Raw genomic sequence first — 19176 nt, forward strand, 5'->3', positions numbered from 1 at the left:
CTTTTTTTTCGGAACACAGCTTGTTCATTTATGTATGATCTCTGGCCACTTTCCCAGTTCAGTGGCGGGGGCAGAGTCGTCGTGACAGAGACCACGTGACCCATCCAACCTAATGTATGGTTGACGCTTGACCAAAGTGGAGGGTAGCAGCACAGACCCTCGGCTTCGTGGACCCTCTGTGTACAGCCCTCCGTGGTCTGGGTTCCTCCGCATCCTCGTTTCTGTCTCCACGGATTCAACCAACCAAGGATCACGTAGCGCTGTAGCCCTGAGTATTGGAAAACATGCCCACATAAGTGGACCTGCACCATTCAAACCCGTGTTGCTCAAGGGCCAGCTGCATTTACCATCTGGCCCTTTGAAGAAGAAAGATGACCCGTTTCAAGATCTAGTTTGAGAACATTTAGAGAAGGATGCCTTGCTCTCACAGTATCGCAGTATTGCGACTGGATCCATTTAGGATCCAGAGAATAACCTTAAAATATCTGTATTAGAGGAGAAAAGAATATTTGTCTCCCCACAAGTCTGGGTTTTTGTGGTGCTGATTTCTCTAATTACCAAAGTGAGTCCATTGATGGAGTTCCTGTCATGGCTCAGTGGTTAAGGAATCTGACTAGGAACCATGAGGTTGCAGGTTCGATCCCTGGCCTTGCTCAGTGGGTTAAGGATCCGGCGTTGCCGTGAGCTGTGGTGTAGGTTGTAGACGCAGCTTGGATCCCACGTTGCTGTGGCTCGGGTGTAGGCCGGCGGCTACAGCTCCAATTGGACCCCTAATCTGGGAACCTCCATATGCCGCAGGAGCGGCTCAAAAAATGGCAAAAAGACAAAAAAAAAAAAGTGAGTCCTTTGACTTCGACTCATGAGTTCAAAACTGAAGCACTGTATTGCTTTACCAATTATTCTAGGGAGACAGTGCATTCCTTTAAATTCTGTCTCCTACCTTAGCAAGTAGAGAAGCTACTTCAAGGACAGCCAGGTTGCATGGAGAGCAGTGCAGCTGAGCTGGTGGCCAACCAGGATGGGCTTGGCTCCCCAGGCATGTGCCAGAGGGAACCCTTTTTAGCAGAAGACATGTGTTGTCCTCCAGAAAGAAAGGCCACTCCCGCCCCCAGACAGGCCCAGCTGGGACATACATATCAGCAGCGGTGGGCGGGGGGGGGTGTCTTCTTGATTTTGCTGTTGAAGCTGAACTCCCAGCCTCATGATAAGAGGTGAGTGCTGGTGAGAGGGATACTGAGTCAAAGTACAGGTAGCACGGGACTCCTGGGGTACCAGACAAGCCTAACCTCAGTTCTGACCTCAGGACAGGTGACATGGGTGGATAGGTGAACCGAGCATCACAGCAGGGATGAAGGGAGGTTGTGGCAGCAGTTGCAGCAAATGTCAATACCGTGGATGCGTGGGACATGTGTACAACTACAGTGAGAAGAGGCTGACACAACCTCTACACTTGTGGCATAAAGGAAACGCATCTGTATTTGACACCCACACATCAGGGCCGTCCATCCTCTAGAGGAAGGAGGAACTGAGAAGGACCCGTGCGCCTGGCTGTGGTCTGACTGTCCCCGTCCCCTTCCATGAGCTTCTTGGGGATGCCGGCCTGGCTGGGAAGGTGGCTTGGTGTTCCTCTCGCTGTGTCATGCGTGGATTCTGCTTTCAGATAAGCTCAGCCTCTTGTTTAAAGACGCGTGGGTCGGAGGCTGGCCTGGGCCAGGCGCTCCTCGAAAGAGGAGATGACGCTTGACTGAGACGGGGGTTCTACCATCAGCTGTTTCCCTCGGGATGGAGGCAGGTGCTGCTGTTACACGTCAGGAGTTAGTTTTGCTGATGCTGCGGGTGAGGGACACACAATCACAGCCCAGGGTTGCTGATGGAGGCTGCCCAGGTGTTCCCTGGGCTCCTCCTGGGCATTTCATTTTTTTCTTCTTTTTTTCTTTTCTTTCTTTTTTTTTTTTTTTTAAATAGTTGCACCTGCAGCATATGGAAGTTCCTGGGCCAAAGGTTGCACTGGAGCCTCACCTGTGGCCTGCACCACAGCTTGTGGCAATGCCAGGTCCTTAACCCACGGAATGAGGCCAGGGCTCAAACCTGCATCCTCACAGTGACAGCATCAGGTCCTTAACCCACTGAGCCATGACGGGAACTCCTCCTGGGGCGTTTCTGTGTTGAGAAGCTGCCTGTTTGCTGATGTGGCTGTGGTCTTGTGATCTCCTTCTGGTGTCGCATGTCAAGAGTACATATGTGGGAGAGTGAGAGGGGTGTGTGTGTGTCCGTGTGCCATGTATCCAGTGTGGGCAGGATACAAGGAAATAAAGCAGCCCCTCCCCCCAAGGAATGTATATGTATATTTTGTCACATACACTCACTCACACACACACATGAGAGAGAGAGAGAGAGAGAGAAGGCTCTGTGGTCTACTGTCCACCAGGCTGGGAGCTAAGGATCCTGTGGTAGGTACATGCTATGAATTCATGGTTTCTTTGGGGGAACGTATTTGCGGGGTACAGTCTTTTTAGAGGTGATCCACTCCGAATCCATTGGGTAGATGAGGCCAAGAAGTTAGTGAGAGCGTTTGTGTTTGTGTCCCGTGTGGTCAAGGTAAGGTCCCTTGATGCAACCGTATCGCACCCCATTTTTGCATTCTTTTTCCTCTTTGCTTTTCCCCACAGTATAGACCCTCTCCTAGGCACACACACCCACTCCGTTATTAGAACTCCCATTGTTCCTCATTCTTCCAGAATGAACAAACAGATTTTCCCAAAAAAGGCAAAAATGCAAATCCAAACTGGTTAGACATTCCTAAAATCTCCCATGCTGCTGGAGAAGAACATAGACATGTGTGTGTGTGGTGGGGGCGGGGGGGGTCCTTTTGTTAGATCGTGTATATATATATGTATGTATTTTGGGAAATGTCATCAGGCCATGAGAAAGCCCTTTTCTTTTTCTTTTTTTCTTTCTTTTTTTTTTTTTTTTTTTTTTTACCTTTTTAGGGCCTCCCCTGCAGCATATGGAGGTTCCCTGGCTAGGGGCTGAATCCGTGCTGAAGCCACCGGCCACAGCCACAGCCACACAGGATCTGAGCCCACATCTGTGACCTACACCACAGCTCATGGCAACACTGGATCCTTAACCCACAGAGCGAGTCCAGGGATCGAACCTGCGTCCTCATAGATGCTAGTCAGATTTCATTCTGCAGAGCCATGATGGGAGCTCCGAGAAAGCACTTCTAATTCAATGAGAATACCTACATTCTTTGCCACTCTTTTGTTCTCCAGGACTATTGCCTTGAAAATGAAGCTTTATGTTAAAATTATGGAGCCATAGAGCAGGAGGCAATATGGAAGTGAGACTTGTAACAAAGAGTTAGAGAAAACTTTGCAAAATCGTGCGGCCCAAACCCCCTCTGCTGGAGCAGCTGAGACTCTTTGGGGATTTTTTTGTGTGTTTTCGTCTCCAGGTTTCTAAACAGTGTGAAATCTCATCTGAACTCGAGTTGTTATTTTTTTCCAGAAATAGGAGCTCAGAAGAGGCCCTGAGAGGCAGCAGCAGGAAAGTAGCCACAGTCCTATTGAATGGAGAGTGGACAAGGGGCCCGGGGTCCTTGGCACCTGCCCTCCCCTCCGACCCCACCCCAGCTTCCATCTCACATAAGGCCCTTCAGCCGCTCCCTGGGAGGTGCCAAGGGCCCCAGGATGGGAGCGTGGTGTTTGGGGGGAACATGAAAACAGCACGAGCTGCCCATACTCTGTGGTTCCCGAAGCCCCCGGATGCCGCAGCCAGAGCGGGGCTGGGAAGGAGGTTCTCACGGCCCACTTCCAACCTCATCCTTTGCCTCGCTTTGGAAAGTGACCAGGTGTGTACATTGTTTATTGAGACTCAGAACAGCAAAGCGTGGTGGGGAGCCTGGAACCACCAGATTCTGTGAGTGAATGAGTGGATATGCATATATTCAGTGTGTGTTCTTGGCACGTCTCTGCCGTGTCTAGACTGCACAAGTCAGCCTGACCACGAGACGGCCCAGGACGGCCACTCAGCGGTGAACCCCAGAGCTTCCTCTTTTCATTTGAGTCGTGTTTGTCCTTGTTCTGTTCATCGGAAGCAGTATTCTTTAGGGAGTTTCCTGGTGGCCTAGCAGTTAAGGATTTGGCCTTGTCACTGCTGTGGCTCGGGTTTGATCCCTTGTCAGGAACTTTCACATGCTGCGAATGTGGCCAAAGACAAAAGAAGTAATGCTCTTTAAAGAAGTAAGGACGACAAGCCTAAGGGTACCTAGATACGGCTCAAGTTAAGAACACAGTATCCAGGGAGTTCCCATTGTGGTGCAGAGGAAACGAATCCGACTAGGAACCATGAGGATGTGGGTTCGATACCTGGCCTCATTCAGTGGGTTAAGGATCCGGCGTTGCCATGAGCTGTGGTGTAGGTGGCAGACGCGGCTGGGATCCTGTGTTGCGTGGCTGTGGTGTAGGCTGGCATCTGTAGCTCCGGTTTGACCTCTAGCCTGGGAACCTCCATACGCCGTGGGTGCAGCCCTAAAAATAATAATAATAATAATAATATCCAGATACTCATGCCCTCATTCTCACGCTTGAATACATGTGCAGATCTCCTGTGTGGCCGTGGCCTGTGTTAAAACGTAACAGACTGCTGGGCTCCACCCGAGGCTTCCTGATCCAGTAGATCTGGAGCCCAGGGGTTTGCATGGTGATCGAGCTCCCAGCTGCTGCTGGAAAAATGACCTGGGACATTTTGAAAAGTGTATGTCCTGTATGTGCCCTAGGCTCTACCCTCATGTATTCCGATTTAACTGGTCAAGAGCCTGGCCTAGTCATTGGTATTTTTTTAAGGTGACGCAAGGTTATTCTAATGTGCTACAAGACTGGGCACCACCGACTCCGACACCATGCAAAGGGCAGGGATCAGGAAAATAGTGCTAGAGGAAAAGGACCCAGGATGAGCTCCAAGTTACAACTTGAGGATATGTTTTGTTCCTACGCCACTAGTGAGGGGTGGTAATTATGCACATTTTTTTTTTTTTCTTTTTAGGGCCGCACCCATGGCGTAAGGAAGTTCCCAGGCTAGGGGTCAAATCAGAACGGCAGCTGCTGACCTAGCCACAGCCACAGCAATGCGGGATCCAAGCTGTGTCTGTGACCTACACCACAGCTCATGGCAATCCTGGGTCATTAACCCACTGAGGGAGGCCGGGGATCAAACCTGTATCCTCATGGATACTCGTCTGGTTCATTACCACTGAGCCAAATGGGAACTCCCTATACTTATTTTAAAGGGGACTTTCTCATGCGGTTCTTTTAACACTTGTCTACAGCAGGCAGACTAGATTGTCATTATGGCCATTTGTCCTACAACAGATTTTGGGGTAGCGACAGAAGACAGTGAGGTGTACCCACAGGGCGTACTAGCTGATGGTAAATGCAGCCCAGAAGGCAGGGCTCCGAATCCCAGTCCACTGTCCCTGCTCTGTGCTCTTTCTTATGCTGTGGCCAGGCTATTTGTTAATAGCTCGGGGGCCGTGGTGATGAGGACAGACAAAAATGGAAAATTATTGCCTGAAATTCCTAGAAAGAGTTGGGTGCATGGCTCAACACTTTTAAAGGTTGTGGTGCCTCATTTGCAGAGAGAAAAGATACAGGGCATTGTACGGAGGTATAAAAGCAAACTGCCACCCAGCCTTCCCCGGGGAACCTCTCCAGGAGCAGCAGGCTGTCATGCAAGCCCAGAGTTCTGGTCCACCCCGTGGGCATGACAGCAAGGCTAAAGTATTATTGCCTGGCCCTTCTGTGTGCCAGGCGCTGTACTGAGTCTAGAAGTACAGAACTAAATGAGCCCTAACTTGTGCCTTTGAAGCCTTCATCGTCTGATAGAGGGGGGGCTTTGTGCATAGGATGGATATGATTGTTGAGATGGATGAGGCGTGGTCAGGATGGGAGCACACAGCAGAGGGAGTGACTAGCTCTGCCTGGTAGAATCAGAAGAGGCATCGTGGCTTCCCTAAAACGTGGATGGGTGACCAGGTTCTCGCAAGGTGACTCAGGAAGTGAAGAGGATGATGGGAGGGCCGTGTTAATATTGGCGTTGCCAGGCGTGGTAAGGAGAAGTTGAACCTTATGCTTTTTTATTAGTTTGTTTTGGTGTTTTGGCTGCGTCTGCAGCATGTGGAAGTTCCCAGGCCAGGGAGCCAGCCCACGCCATAGCAGTGACCCAAGCTGCTGCCGTGACAGCGCTGGATCCTTAATCCGCTGCACCAGCAGGGCCCTTCTGAACCTTATTCTTTGCGCAGTCAAACCACTGCGGTGGCAGCAGATGGGTGAAGCCAGTCTAGCCTGTGGTCTTTTCTCTTCCTGCTTCCTTTGCCTGTTCTCAGCACCAGATCAAGGGACATCTGATGGAGACCGGCCTTGAGCAGATTCCATCTGCTCCATCGCACAGGGATGGGACGTTTGAGGCTCAGAGAAGAACATGAGCTCATCCCACACCCCACAGCTGTTAAGTAATGGTCACTGGCGTGCATGGTCCTGTCCCTTGAGGCGAGGGCTCCTCCGGGCGTTCCTCACCCATGAAACCTGCTGAAAAGCAGGAACGAAAGAGGCGGGAGAGGAAGATGTGAGATCTATAAAACCTAGGGAAGAAGAGGGGGGTTCAAGAAGTCAGAGGTGTCATATGATAGGAAGGTCAGGTGACAGAGGGCTCTCCAAAAGCCATTGGATTTGGTGGTTCAATCATCAATGACCTTGACAAGAGCTACTTCAATAGAGCAAGGTCTCTCAGCTCGGCACTGTTGACGCTGCGGTCTGGATAATTCTTGGTTGAAGAGGCTGTGCTCTGCCTCCTAGGATGTTTAGCAGCAGCCCTGGTCTCTACCCAGTAGATGCCACTAGCATCCTCCCTGATTGTGACAACCAAAAACGTCCCCAGGCACTTCCAGATGCACCCGGGGGGACACAGTGGTCCCTGGTTGAAAACCCGCACAGTAGAGGGGTGTGGACAGAAGCTGGATGTATGGGCTGCTGAGACCTCAAGAGCGTTAAGCTGCAAGCACTGGGCCCTTTTCGTGGGGGTTTCTCTGCAGCTGCCCAGGTCATACGCTCAGGAAATAGCCCTGCCACGCAAAGATTAAGCCCTGGGCTCCACTGGACAAGGTGGATAATAATGGAAGTTTAACAAGTCGCAGGGAGTTCCCATCATGGCTCAGCAGTAGCAAACCTGACTAGTATCCATGAGGACGTGGGTTCGATTCCTGGGCCTCCCTCAGCGGATTAAGGATCGAATGTTGCCACGAGCTGTGGTGTAGGTCGAAGATGTGGCTCAGATCCCACGTCGCTTTGGCTGCGGTGTAGGCTGACAGCTGCAGCTCCGATCTGACCCCTAGCCTGGGAACTTCCATATGCCATGGGTGTGGCCCTAGAAAGACAAAAAGAAAACAAAAAATCCCACAAGTTCCAGGATCTGGGAGGTACAGGACCATTGTCACATGCTGTAGAAGTACCTTAACGAAAGGCTAGTGAACAGCGGAAGTGATAGCTGAGGTTTAAGCTGCAATCTCGGGGATTATTGTCCGTTAGCTAAAGAGGAAGAGAAAGAATATTTAAATGTAAGATGAAAGCTATGTGTATCTGGAAAGAACCAAGAGGAAGTAGTTATGTCCAAAGGACAGGATGGGGGATTCTTGACAAATGGCCAGATCCCAAAGAATCTTACAGGACATCAGGGGGTTTTGACGCCTTGCAGCAGGCACCAGGGGAGCGTGCATGGCTTTCAGCAGGGAGTGGAGTGATCAGATTTCCCCTCAGAAAGGCCCTTCTGTCTGGGCTGGAAGAGGACAGGCTGGCAGCAACTGGGAGTCATGCTGGTGGCCTGCTTTTCCAAGAGGGTGGTGCTGGGGTGGACTGAGAAATGGGTCGGACTTGGTGGTTGATTGGCCACCAAGGGTGAAGCACAGAGTTTCCGGGCCAGCTCCCTGGAGGCGGGGCTCTTATTGGTGCACCAAATCATTTGTCCAGTTGGCAAAACTACCTGGACAGGAAGGAAAGAAGATGAGTCCGTTTTATTTGGGACCCTTTAGCTTTGATGGCCTGTGAGAGTGTAAGAAGGCAGTTGGAAAGGTGGCCCGGAACTCAAAAGTAAAACTAGGAGTTCCCCAGTGGCCTGGCCGTTAAGGACTTGGCATTGTCACTGCTGTGGCTCAGATTACCTCTCTGGCACGAGTTTGATCCCTGGCCCAGGAACTTCTGCAGGCTGCGGGCACAGCACCCCCAAAAGAAGTATGACTAGTATAGAATTTGGGGTGACTGGCCTATAGATGCTAACTGAAATTGTGAGTGTTGGTGACATCATTGAGGGAGCATGCGTGGCATCAGAACTGGTAGGGTCTGGGTTAAATAATTACTAGATGAGAAGTCAGGACCAGGACCAGGACCAGGCAGCAGTGCCCCGGCCCTCATGGAACTGACAGGTCCTAGGGAAAGACCCCAAAGGAGGTGCAGGGGACAGCCTGGAGCTGCGTGTCCCCTTTCCCTGGCCCCTCCATGCCTGCCTCCCCTGGTCCTGCTTCTCATCCAGGGCATCCGTTGATAAACCCCCATCTCCTGCCTTGGGAGTGAGGACTTGCATTCTGTCATTCTCCACGAGCACCCTTGCCTCTTCGCTTTCCATCTGTCTGAAAAGGCGGTTACCTCCCTCGGGGGCTGAGATGCAGCAAAGCCACGTCAGTTCTGCTTTTCTTTTTTGCCAGAAATGCAAATACAGCTTCAGAGTTCCCGACTTTAACGTCAGGGTGCTCAAAACAATAAGCCGTTGTAAATACTAATGAAAGCCGTGACCTTGCTGTTTGGAAGCCTGCAGAAGGCTTATGAGCTCCGTGCCACAGAATGAATCCTTGTCGGTGTTGAGCCGGACCCGCAAAGCCTCCGAGGGTGGAGTCCCTTCTCTGAGGGGATGCTGAAGTGCGCAGACAGCTCCCCACCTGCCCTGCGTGTAAGGAAAGCATCTTGGCTGCTGCATTTGCTCGCAGCCTTCTCCTAAGGCCAACACCGAAGTGCCATTTGTTTGGGGTGGGTTGGTTTGTTTCATAGAAAAATGTTTGCCCTTCTGTTACAGTCAGTGGTATAAATAGAGTTGTTCAGACTGATAAAATATATATATAAGATTCTTTCTTATATTGTGAAAGAAAATAAAAGGCTCTTAAGTGGCAATTGATGGCAAGTGGCATTTAAACGGCAGTCAGTGCTTTTTCGGTTCACGGAAAATGGAAATCGCTTAGCCGGAGTCCACGGTAAAGAAGAAACCATTTGAGGCGTGGAAACAGCTTTGCTGCTCAGAAATATTGCATAAACCAGGGTCACATGTGTAATAGCAGAGCTGGTTAAATAGATGGCTTGAAAGGCCATTACAGTTTTACTTTTGGATAATTCATTTTATATAAAAGTTTAACTCCCAGAATTCCCTTGTGGCACAGCAGGTTAAGGATCCGGCATTGTCACTGCTTCTGCCCAGGTCATTGCTGTGGCACAGGTTTAGTCTCTGGCCTGGGAACTTCTACATGCCACAGGCATAGTTAAAAAATAAATAAAAAATAAATATATATATATATATTTCCAGAAAGGTTTCCAGAGGGTCCCATCATGGTACAGCAGAAACGAATCCAACTAGGAACCATGAGGTTGCTGGTTCGATCCCTGGCCTCGCTCAGTGGGTTAAGGATCCAGCATTGCCATGAGCTGTGGTGTAGGTTGCAGACTCAGCTCAGGTCTGATATTGCTGTGGCTCTGGTGTAGGCTGGCAGCTCTAGTTTCAGTTAGACCCCTAGCCTGGAAACCTCCATACGCCTCAGGTGCAGCCCTAAAAAGCAAAAAATAAATAAAAAATAAGGAGTTCCCATTGAGGCACCTTGGAAGTGAATCCAACTAGGAACCATGAGGTTGTGGGTTCGATCCCTGGCCTCGTTCAGTGGGTTAAGGATCCGGCGTTGCCATGAGCTGTCGTGTAGGCCGGTGGCTACAGCTCCGATTAGACCCTTAGCCTGGGAACCTCCATATACAGCAGGTGCAGCCCTAAAAAGACAAAAAATAAATACATAAATAATAAAAATAAAAAATAATAAAAAAATAAATTTGTCCAAAAAGGTTTCCTATGTCATCTGGCATATGAATAGTTATATCCAAATATCTAGTTGGGAAAATTTTTAATTTCATATTAGTCTGAATTAAATACAATTACCTAAATCTACTGACAAGGCAAGGACAATATAAGAGATACAGTGCATTCATAAGACATTTCTACTTTTATTTATTTATTTATTTATATATATATTTTTTTGTCTTTTGTTGTTGTTGCTATTTCTTGGGCCGCTCCCGCGGCATATGGAGGTTCCCAGGCTAGGGGTCGAATCGGAGCTGTAGCCACCGGCCTACGCCAGAGCCACAGCAACGCAGGATCCGAGCCGCATCTGCAACCTACACCACAGCTCACGGCAACGCCGGATCGTTAACCCACTGAGCAAGGGCAGGGACCGAACCCGCAACCTCATGGTTCCTAGTCGGATTCGTTAACCACTGCTCTTCCTGCACACAGCTTTACACTCATTTCTGGAACTGTGGGTTGTTTTTTTTTTTTTTTTCTTGTTTTTGGCTTTTGTAATTTTTTAAAACTTACTGACATGTAGTTGATTTACAATGCGTTAGTTCTAGGTGTACAGCAAAGTGATTCGGTCACGTATAATATACAACTGACTATATATAGTTTTGGGTTATTCTCCGTAATGAGGTATCATAAGATATGGAGTAGAGTTCCCTGAGCTATAAGAAGGTCCTTGTTGTTTATCTATTTTATATCCAGGAGTTGTGGGTTATTTTGTGTTTTTTTAAGCTTTTTTTCGGGGCCGCACCCATGGCACATGGAGACTCCCAGGCTAGGGGTCAAATCAGAGCAGTGGCCACTGGCCTTCCCCACAGCCGCAGCAACACAGGATCCAAGCAGATCCTTAACCCGCTGATCAAGGCCAGGGATCGAACCCATGTCCTCATGAATACCAGTCAGATTCATTTCTGCTGAGCCACGACAGGAACTCCTGTAGTTGTGTATATTTTAATCCCCAACTCCTAACTCATCTCTCCTCCCTGTGACTCGGTGATTAATGACTGCCTCTCCCAGTCCCGAAATTTCAGTCTCAGGTTCCAGAAGAGCAGGGCCTTGATCTGGTCTGCTCCTCCCTGAACCTCAGTGCCCAGCACAGAACTGGCACTCCATAATTCGTGAAATGAGTCAGTGAATTTATACTGGAATGTGTTTGAGTAGATGACATCTGGGTTTTGTTCATTGTTATTGGAGTAGAGTTGATTTCCAAAGTTGTGTTAGTTTTAGGTGTATAGCAAAGTGATTCCATCATAGAGATACATAAATCCATTCTTTTTCAGATTGTTTTCCCATATAGGTTATTACAGAATACTCAGTAGAGTTCCCTGTGCTCTACACAAGGTCTTTGTTAATTATCTTATATATATTAGTGTACATAGGTTAATCCCACACTTCTAATTTATCCCTCCTCTCCACATTTCCCCTTTGGTAACCAAAATTTGTTTTCAAAAGCTGTGGTCTGTTTCTGTTTTGTAAATAAGTTCATTTGTATCATTTTTTTATATTTCACATGTATGTGGTATCATATGATATTTGTCTTTGTCTCACTTCACTTGGTGTAATAATCTCTATGTCCATCCATGTTGCTACAAATGACATTATTTCATTATTTTTACTGGCTGAGTAATATTCCATTGTATATATACATACCACATCTTCTTTAACCATTCCTCTGTCAATGAACATTTAGGTTGCTTCCATGTCTTGCTGTAAATAGGACTGCAGTGAGCATTGGGGTGCATGTATCTCTTCAAATTACGGTTTTCTCCAGGTAGATGCCCAGGAGTGGGGTTGCTGGATCATACGGTAGTCCTATTTTTAATTCTTTAGGGAACCTCCATGCTGTTGTACCGATTTACATTCCCACCAACAGTGTCAAGAGTTCCCTTTTCTCCGCACCCTCTCCAGCGTTTATTATTTGTAGACTTTTTGATGATGGCCATTCAGACAGGTGATACCTCATTGTAGTTTTGATTTGCATTTCTCTACTAATTAGTGACTTGAACATCTTTTCGTGTTATAGCATCTATTTTTAAGAACCAGTCCTGACAGGAATGACACAGAAGGAGTGATGACACAGTTCTGAGAACTTGATCGGAAAGGGTCCAGGAGACAGAGCCCCGACAAAAACGTCATTTCCTTCACAATTTTGCCTTGTGCTCAGCCTCCCTTGCACATAGCTGCTGATTTGCTTTTGGCTGGCCTGATAACCCTGAGACAAGAGTCTGTAGTGCCCTCTGAATCGCATGAAAGTCTAAATCATGTCCAGCTTGCTGGTTCTTGATCCTAGTTTATTGTCGTCTTGCTCCTGAAGAGTGTGGCTCTGGTTTTACCATGCGCATTTTCATCACTAACACGCACCTCCAGCCTGAGAGCTCCATAAGAACCACCGGTGCTCTGCCTTCAGTGGGGTTCTTTGTCAATATTGGATAGATTGATGGATGAAAGAAGGAAAAACAAAAGTTGGCATTCTTACGACTTGATGATCTCACGCAGGGTCTCAAACTCAGAAAGAGGGCTAGAGATGATTAGGAAGGAAGAAAACCAGACAGGTCTTATCTGAGTGAGAGCTGGAGACCAGGCTAACTAAATCACACATACCCTATCTAAAGACATTCAGGTGGGGAAAAATGATAACCTCGGAGCAAGGAGAACTTGCAGAGTCAAATCCAACCCACCCGACATCAGTTTGCAGTTTCTGATTAGTAGAGTGTTGGTTGCAGTAGACAGAATATCAGCATTACCCGCCCCCCCCCACAAAGACATCCATGTCCTATGAACTTGTAACCTTTCATAGCAAAAGGGACTTCACAGCTGTGATGAAGTCAGGAATCTTGAGTTAAGCAGATTATCCTGGATTATCTGTGCGGGTCCAGTGTTGTCACTGGCATCTTTATAAGAAGACAGAAGGGTCAGTCAGAGAGAGATTGGAGGATTGGACACTGCTGGCTTGAAAGAGGCACCAGCAGTGCAGGCAGCCTCTAGAAGCTGAAGGAGGCAAAGGAACAGATTCTCCTCTTCTTCTAGAAGGAATGCAGCTCCCTTGAGCCTTTGATGTTAGCACACACACACACACACACCACACACACCACACACATGCATTCCAGACTTCTGACCTCCAGAACAATAAGATAGTATGTGTTGTTTAAAGTCATTGTATGTGTGGTGCTTTGTTACAGCAGCAACAGGAAACTAATACACTGTGTAAGAGCATTCAGACTCTATGTTTTCAGCATTAAATGTAATCCTTTTTTATTCTAAGTTTACTAAAAGTCAAATAAGCTCGTGTTATCTCTGATACAGAATTTGTCAGCAAGACAGATAACTTAAGATGATGGTTAGCTATTGAATGTCTCATGAAATGTTCATGACTCATCTAAACATAATTAAGAAGAACTGAATTAATCAATGTAAGATAAAAGTTTATAATTGAAGTTTTCAACAATGATTGTGCTTTATGGTATGTCTTCTGAAAAAAACTTCAAAATCTTTTTGGTAACTTGAAACCTTAAAGTTATACTGGAATAAGTTAAATGATAGAAAGTCGTGGAATATCTAGATCATTACAAAATAAGATAAAATACTGAAACAGACTCTAGAGGCCGGGTGCCTGGGTTTAAGTCCTGGCTCTGTCTCGTGCCAGCTCTGCGGCCCAGGCCATGGCATTTAATGTCCTGTGCCTCAGTTTCCCCATTTGTACAGAGGAGATGCTTATAGTACTGCCTCAAGGGGCTACCTGAAGACTGAGTGAATTAATATCCATGCAGTTCTCAGAACCATGCCCGTACATTGTAGGCATTAAATCAGCATTAGCTTATTCGGTTACTTCTGAATTTGGCAGAGATAAGATCTTAGGGCTGAGTCAGTCTGATACCTTGTCCAGGTAGCTTCAGAGCTGAGCCAGGACTAGAACTCAGACCCCCTAACTCCTGAGCTATTTAACACTTTTGTCCTTAAGCAATGATATCATTTTCCTACCAAATCTCATTTTCAAAGTCAAGATAACTAATTCTAGCACTTGCCCCTCAGGAGGGCTTAGCTATATTTTAGAGCTATGATTAGCCTGGATGTTCTCAGACCCGTTCAGGAGAAATGAAACATAACCAGAGGGGCTCATTTGAAGCCTTGTGTGTCTGGTGATAAGGCTGTCTAGTTAACAGCAGAATTTCCTCTGGTTGGGACTCAGTCAGTTACCGTTTTGTCTCCTCCAAACGTGACCCATGAGAAAAACAATAAAGGTCAGCATAGGGGGTTCCCATTGTGGCTCAGCAGGTTAAGAATCCGACTAGTATCTATGAGGATGAGAGAGCGATCTCTGACCTCGCTCAGTGGGTTAAGGATCCGGCGTTGCTGTGGTGTGGGTTGCAGATGTGGCTCGGATCCCGTGTTGCTGTGGCTGCAGCTCCAATTCAACCCTAGCCTGAGAACTTCCATATGCTGCCAGCGCAGCCCTAAAAAGCAAAAAAAAAAAAAGGAAAAGAAAAAGAAAAAGGTCAGTATAGAACCGGGCCATGGAAACCATGGGTTGCTTAGCACAAGCCAGCGAGCAAACCATCAGATTCCAAAACACTGGCCCCACTTCCCAGCCGTAAGCACCACCATGAATCTAGAGGGTGTCTTCAAAACGTACTGCCCCCCAGCCCTGGCTTCATGTACAGCCTGGGTTTTACCAAGGGATCCCATCAAGGAGGCTGTGCATCCCCACCAAAGAAACCAGGAGTCTCAGGGGAAATCAGTTGGAAGCGGAGGCAGAGCCTCTAAGAAGCTCATTCGAAGTGGAGTCAGGAGCTGCATTCCAGACCTGCGACCGCCCCTCGTTCAGTTGTGTAACATCTAGTTTCCTCCTACAGACTCAGAACACTGTTTAAAGAAAGGACACAGAGATTGCCAAGTCCAAGCTAGAACTTCCAGGATTGTGACTTTCCAAATACCCAGCTGGCCTTTATCAATGGGGATAAATGATGCCTTCATGGGATGTTTTGAGAAGAAAATGAAGAATAAATCTGAAAGTGTCCTTGCGAACTTCAGAACACTTTTGAATACCATTTCCAGCCATTGCCAGGGTGCTGTGGCGCTTGCAGACAGGGACCTGATCAAAAATCCTTTTTCTGGCATTCAGGCCCATTCCCTGTCTACAGCCTATGTGGCAGTGATATTGGGGTGTCACAAAATCACTTGTCAATGACCATTGAATTCAAAATATTTAGCTCTGGTTTCATTGGAACTCAGCAGGTTAAGGACCCAACCTTGTCTCTGTGAGGATGCAGGTTCAATCCTTGGCCTCACTCAGGGGGTTAAGGATCTGGCGCTGCTGAAAGCTGTGGTGTAGGTCACAGACACGGCTCAGATCTGGTGTGGCTGTGGTGTAGGCAGGCAGCTGCCTCTTGATTTGACCCCACACCTGGGAACTTCCATATGCCACAGGTGTGGCCATAAAAGAAAAAATATATATTTATACTTGGCAACTCCACAGACTTTTATTTTCACTCTGGTCTCGCCTCAGAGTCCAGGAGGTAAACAGTCCTGCCAGCTAGAGATGCTCGTTGCTGATCTTTGGGAGGGACTCTAACCTCTGTGGCTGGGACAAACCCTTCTGTCTCTTAGTCCCATCCTCTGAGGAGCCTCCAGCTCTTCCACAAATTTCTCATCTCACACAAGCCTCATCCCAGTGGAGAAGCAGGATGCTGAATAAATTACCTGCAGGGTTGTTACGTCATTAACAAGAGCCTCAAAAACACAAGCATCTCTGTGAGGCCGAAGCCTATTGTGTGATCAGCGGGGGAATTTCATCCGGGCATGTCGCTCCCTTTTCTTCTCTTTTTCTTTTTTCTTTGAATGTAACTTTCTGGCGTGTGGCATTATAATTCAACGTCGGGAGACACCACAGTGTGGTCACCACCCAAAGTCTAGTTAACCGTCCGTCGCCGCGCATTTGATCCCCTTCCCCCATCTCACCCACGCCCTCAGTCCCCTTCTGTGAGTTTTGGTTTTATTATGTTTGTTTGGCGGTGTTTTAGATTCCACGTAGGCATGAAATCATGTGGTATTTGTCTTTCTATGTCTGACTTATTTCACTTAGAATAGTAACTTCAGGTTCCATCCATGTTGTCACAAATGGCAAGGTTACATTCTTTATGGCTGAGTAGTATTCCCTTGTGTGTGTGTGCGTATCACATCTTTTTTTTTTTTTTTAGGGCTGCACCCAAGGCATATGGAGGTTCCCAGCCTAGGGGTCTAATTGGAGCTATAGCTGCCCACCTACATCACAGCCGCAGCAACTTGGGAGCCAAGCTATGTCTGCGACCTACACCACAGCTCACGGCAACACAGGGATCCAAGCCACACCACAATGGGAACTCCTTGTTTTCTGGTAATAACCTTTCTCACGGGTGTGAGGTGATACCTCCTTGTGGTTTTGATTTAATTCCCCTGATAGTGATTGTAGAGCATCTGTTCGTGTACTTACTGGCCATCTCTATGTTTTCTTTGGAAATACGTCTATTCAGGGCCTCTGCCGGAAGTCGGGTTGTTTGCTTTTTGCTGCTGTTGTTGAGTTGTATTCGCTGTTTGTATATTGTAGATATGAACCCCTTATCAGATACACAATCTGCAATTATATTCCCCCGTTCAGTGGGTTGACTCTTTCTTTGGAGGATGATGTCCTGCCAGGTGCAGAGCTTTGGGGCATATGCTCCAGTCCCCTTCATTCTGCTTTTGTGTCCCTTGCCTTTGGAGTCAGGTCCACGAAAGCATCTCTGAAAACACGTCTCCCCTTTGAGGCGCTTCCCCTTCTCCAGTGACGTCCATCCGCACGCAGCGTCTACTCACTGTCTGTCCCCTCCCCCGATTGTTGCATCACTAGGTCCATCATCACGAGGTGTCTGCTCACGTCTGTCCCCTCCCCCCACTGTTGCATCATAGCAAGTTCACGTCCTGGCTGTGATGTTCCCTTGTTATGGCTAAATGCCATGCCGGCAACAGGAGTGTCATTTCTGCTCCTGTTCGTTTGTCATCCCGTGTCTCATAAGGCTCTGATGGCGACGGGTGGGGACCCGAAGAACAGCCATTGTTCTTGGCAGACAGACCTGCTCTCTCTCCCCGAGGCCATGAGGCGCTTTGTGTTCTAACTGGATCTGCACAAACGTGGGGAGAGGCAAGCTCTAGCCTCGGGCTTGGGGGAGAAAAGCAGAGGCCACGCTCCCGAAGGTGGAGGAGGCCCCAAGGAAAGAAAGGGACTTCTGTGCCAAGAGTCCCCTGGCCTGGGGGCCTGGAGGAGCAGGGCCGGGGAGGGGCTGGCCGAGGGAGGAAGGAGGAGGGTCAGCTGCACGTGACATCACGTCGGGTGCCTTTCCTGGGGCTGAAATTGAGGAACTGAGGAGGCGTTGGCGGCCAGAGTCAGTCTTTCAGAGCACAGGATGGAACGGGGACCCCAGCCACTGCCTCTGCCTCTTGAATCTGCGACGGCCGGGGAGATTCACGACCCGAGGAGGATATGATATGGTCCAAAAACTTTTCCTGGATTTTTTCCGCAGGCGACTGAGCCAGAGGCCAACGGCAGAGGAGTTGGAGCAGAGGAACATTTTGAAACGTAAGTGACCGAGCCCGGGGCGAGCGCTGATGTGCTGTGGTAGCTTCGGTTCTTGTTTAATTGGGGGCCACGGGGCTTCTCCCGTGGGCTTGTGGGGAAAGGACCGAGCCCCTCTCCAGGGGCGGTGGAGGCTTCCCCCTCGCCTGTTAGAACCCCCAGGACAACCTCCCCACAGCTGAGAAAGCCAATTCCACGCAGCTTGGTTTGTGAGAGTCTGCAGGCACCTGCCCTTTAGTGGGCTGCAACGTCAGAGATGCTGACAATGCGAATGAGAGAGCTTCTCACTAAGTGAGACGCAGGGTCCCCTGGAAACCCCCGTTGGCTGAAAAACTGCAAATACCCTATTGATGGCTAAAGGAAGGCAAATAGCCACTTGAAAACAGGGCAGGGGGCAGGAAACATAACTTTTCACTGCGGCTGGCTGCTGTGGATAAATTCCGCGCACCCCCACCGCCCCCAGCATTAGATGCAAAGTCGAAAAAAGCATTTCCAGGTGAAATGCCTGCCTTCTTGGGCCCCTCTCGGACCTGCCACAACTGGTCGCTGGGTGGCTGCCCAAACGCTCCTTCGAGAAAAACTCGCTGTCACTCTGTGGATATTAAAAAGAAACGAGCCTCTTGTCTGTTTCAGGACCCAGAGGCATCTGGGCGTGCCCAGAAAGTCCACGTGATGCTGAAAATAGAGTTTTCTTAAAATTGCTAAAGGCAAGCAAGCCTCTCATGGACACCAACTAACATGCCTCAGTGTAGGGGGAGACAGTAAAGTAATTGAAAAATCAAACCTCTCTGCTCATCTGTTTCCTCGGTGCTCCACGCTCCCCGCTGCTGCCCTGCAGACGGTCAGCAGGTAGCATTTGAGTTTCGGACCCTTGTCCCCACACACCCGCCCCTTTCTGATTCTCTCCAGAAAAGGGAAACATGTGCCAAGCAGAGTTTCACAGACCGGCTCTGCTACGCATGAGCACACACGCGTGCGTGCGCACGCGCACACACACACACACACACTCACACTCACGCACACACACCGCAGTCATGCGAGGCCTCGGCGTCAGAGGCTGGGTATTTCCACTTAGACCAAACAGAAATGTTCCTGATTTTACTTTTCTTCTCTTCCTCATTGTGATCTTAAGTCTTGGTCAGTGTCGAATGCTTTGCTCTTGAGTTTCATCGGGGAGGGCTGGGGGCAGGGGGAGGGGGAGAAGGGCGTGGCCCGCAGCACCCACCCCCCAGCACCCACCCCCCCCAGCACCCTGTGCCTGCCCCGGGCCGCATCGCCTCCCTCACCTCGCAGGGATCTTACTTGCAGCCCTGGCCTCCCTCGGTCCTGAGGGCACCTCGCCTGCATCCTGCTTCTCTAGGAAGTCGTGTGTGTACGATTATATTCTTCTAACCAAGGGGTGCCTCTGAAAGTTTCTGTGGTTGCTGTGCTGTATAACG

The 19176-nt window shown here is 48.7% G+C and overlaps 1 protein-coding gene across 16 annotated transcripts in view; it reads left to right on the top strand.

Moving 5' to 3' along the window:
• PHACTR1 (phosphatase and actin regulator 1) overlaps nt 1–19176 on the top strand; it is a 561465-nt gene that overhangs the window by 527754 nt on the left and 14535 nt on the right. For all 16 annotated transcript variants that reach the window (XM_021099752.1, XM_021099751.1, XM_021099756.1 and 13 more), the window contains one exon: nt 17685–17740. In XM_021099752.1, coding sequence (XP_020955411.1) covers nt 17685–17740 — 56 coding nt within the window. The remainder of the gene's footprint in view (nt 1–17684; nt 17741–19176) is intronic.

The sequence above is a fragment of the Sus scrofa genome, chromosome 7 (assembly GCF_000003025.6).
Source record: "Sus scrofa isolate TJ Tabasco breed Duroc chromosome 7, Sscrofa11.1, whole genome shotgun sequence".
Taxonomy (NCBI): domain Eukaryota; kingdom Metazoa; phylum Chordata; class Mammalia; order Artiodactyla; family Suidae; genus Sus; species Sus scrofa.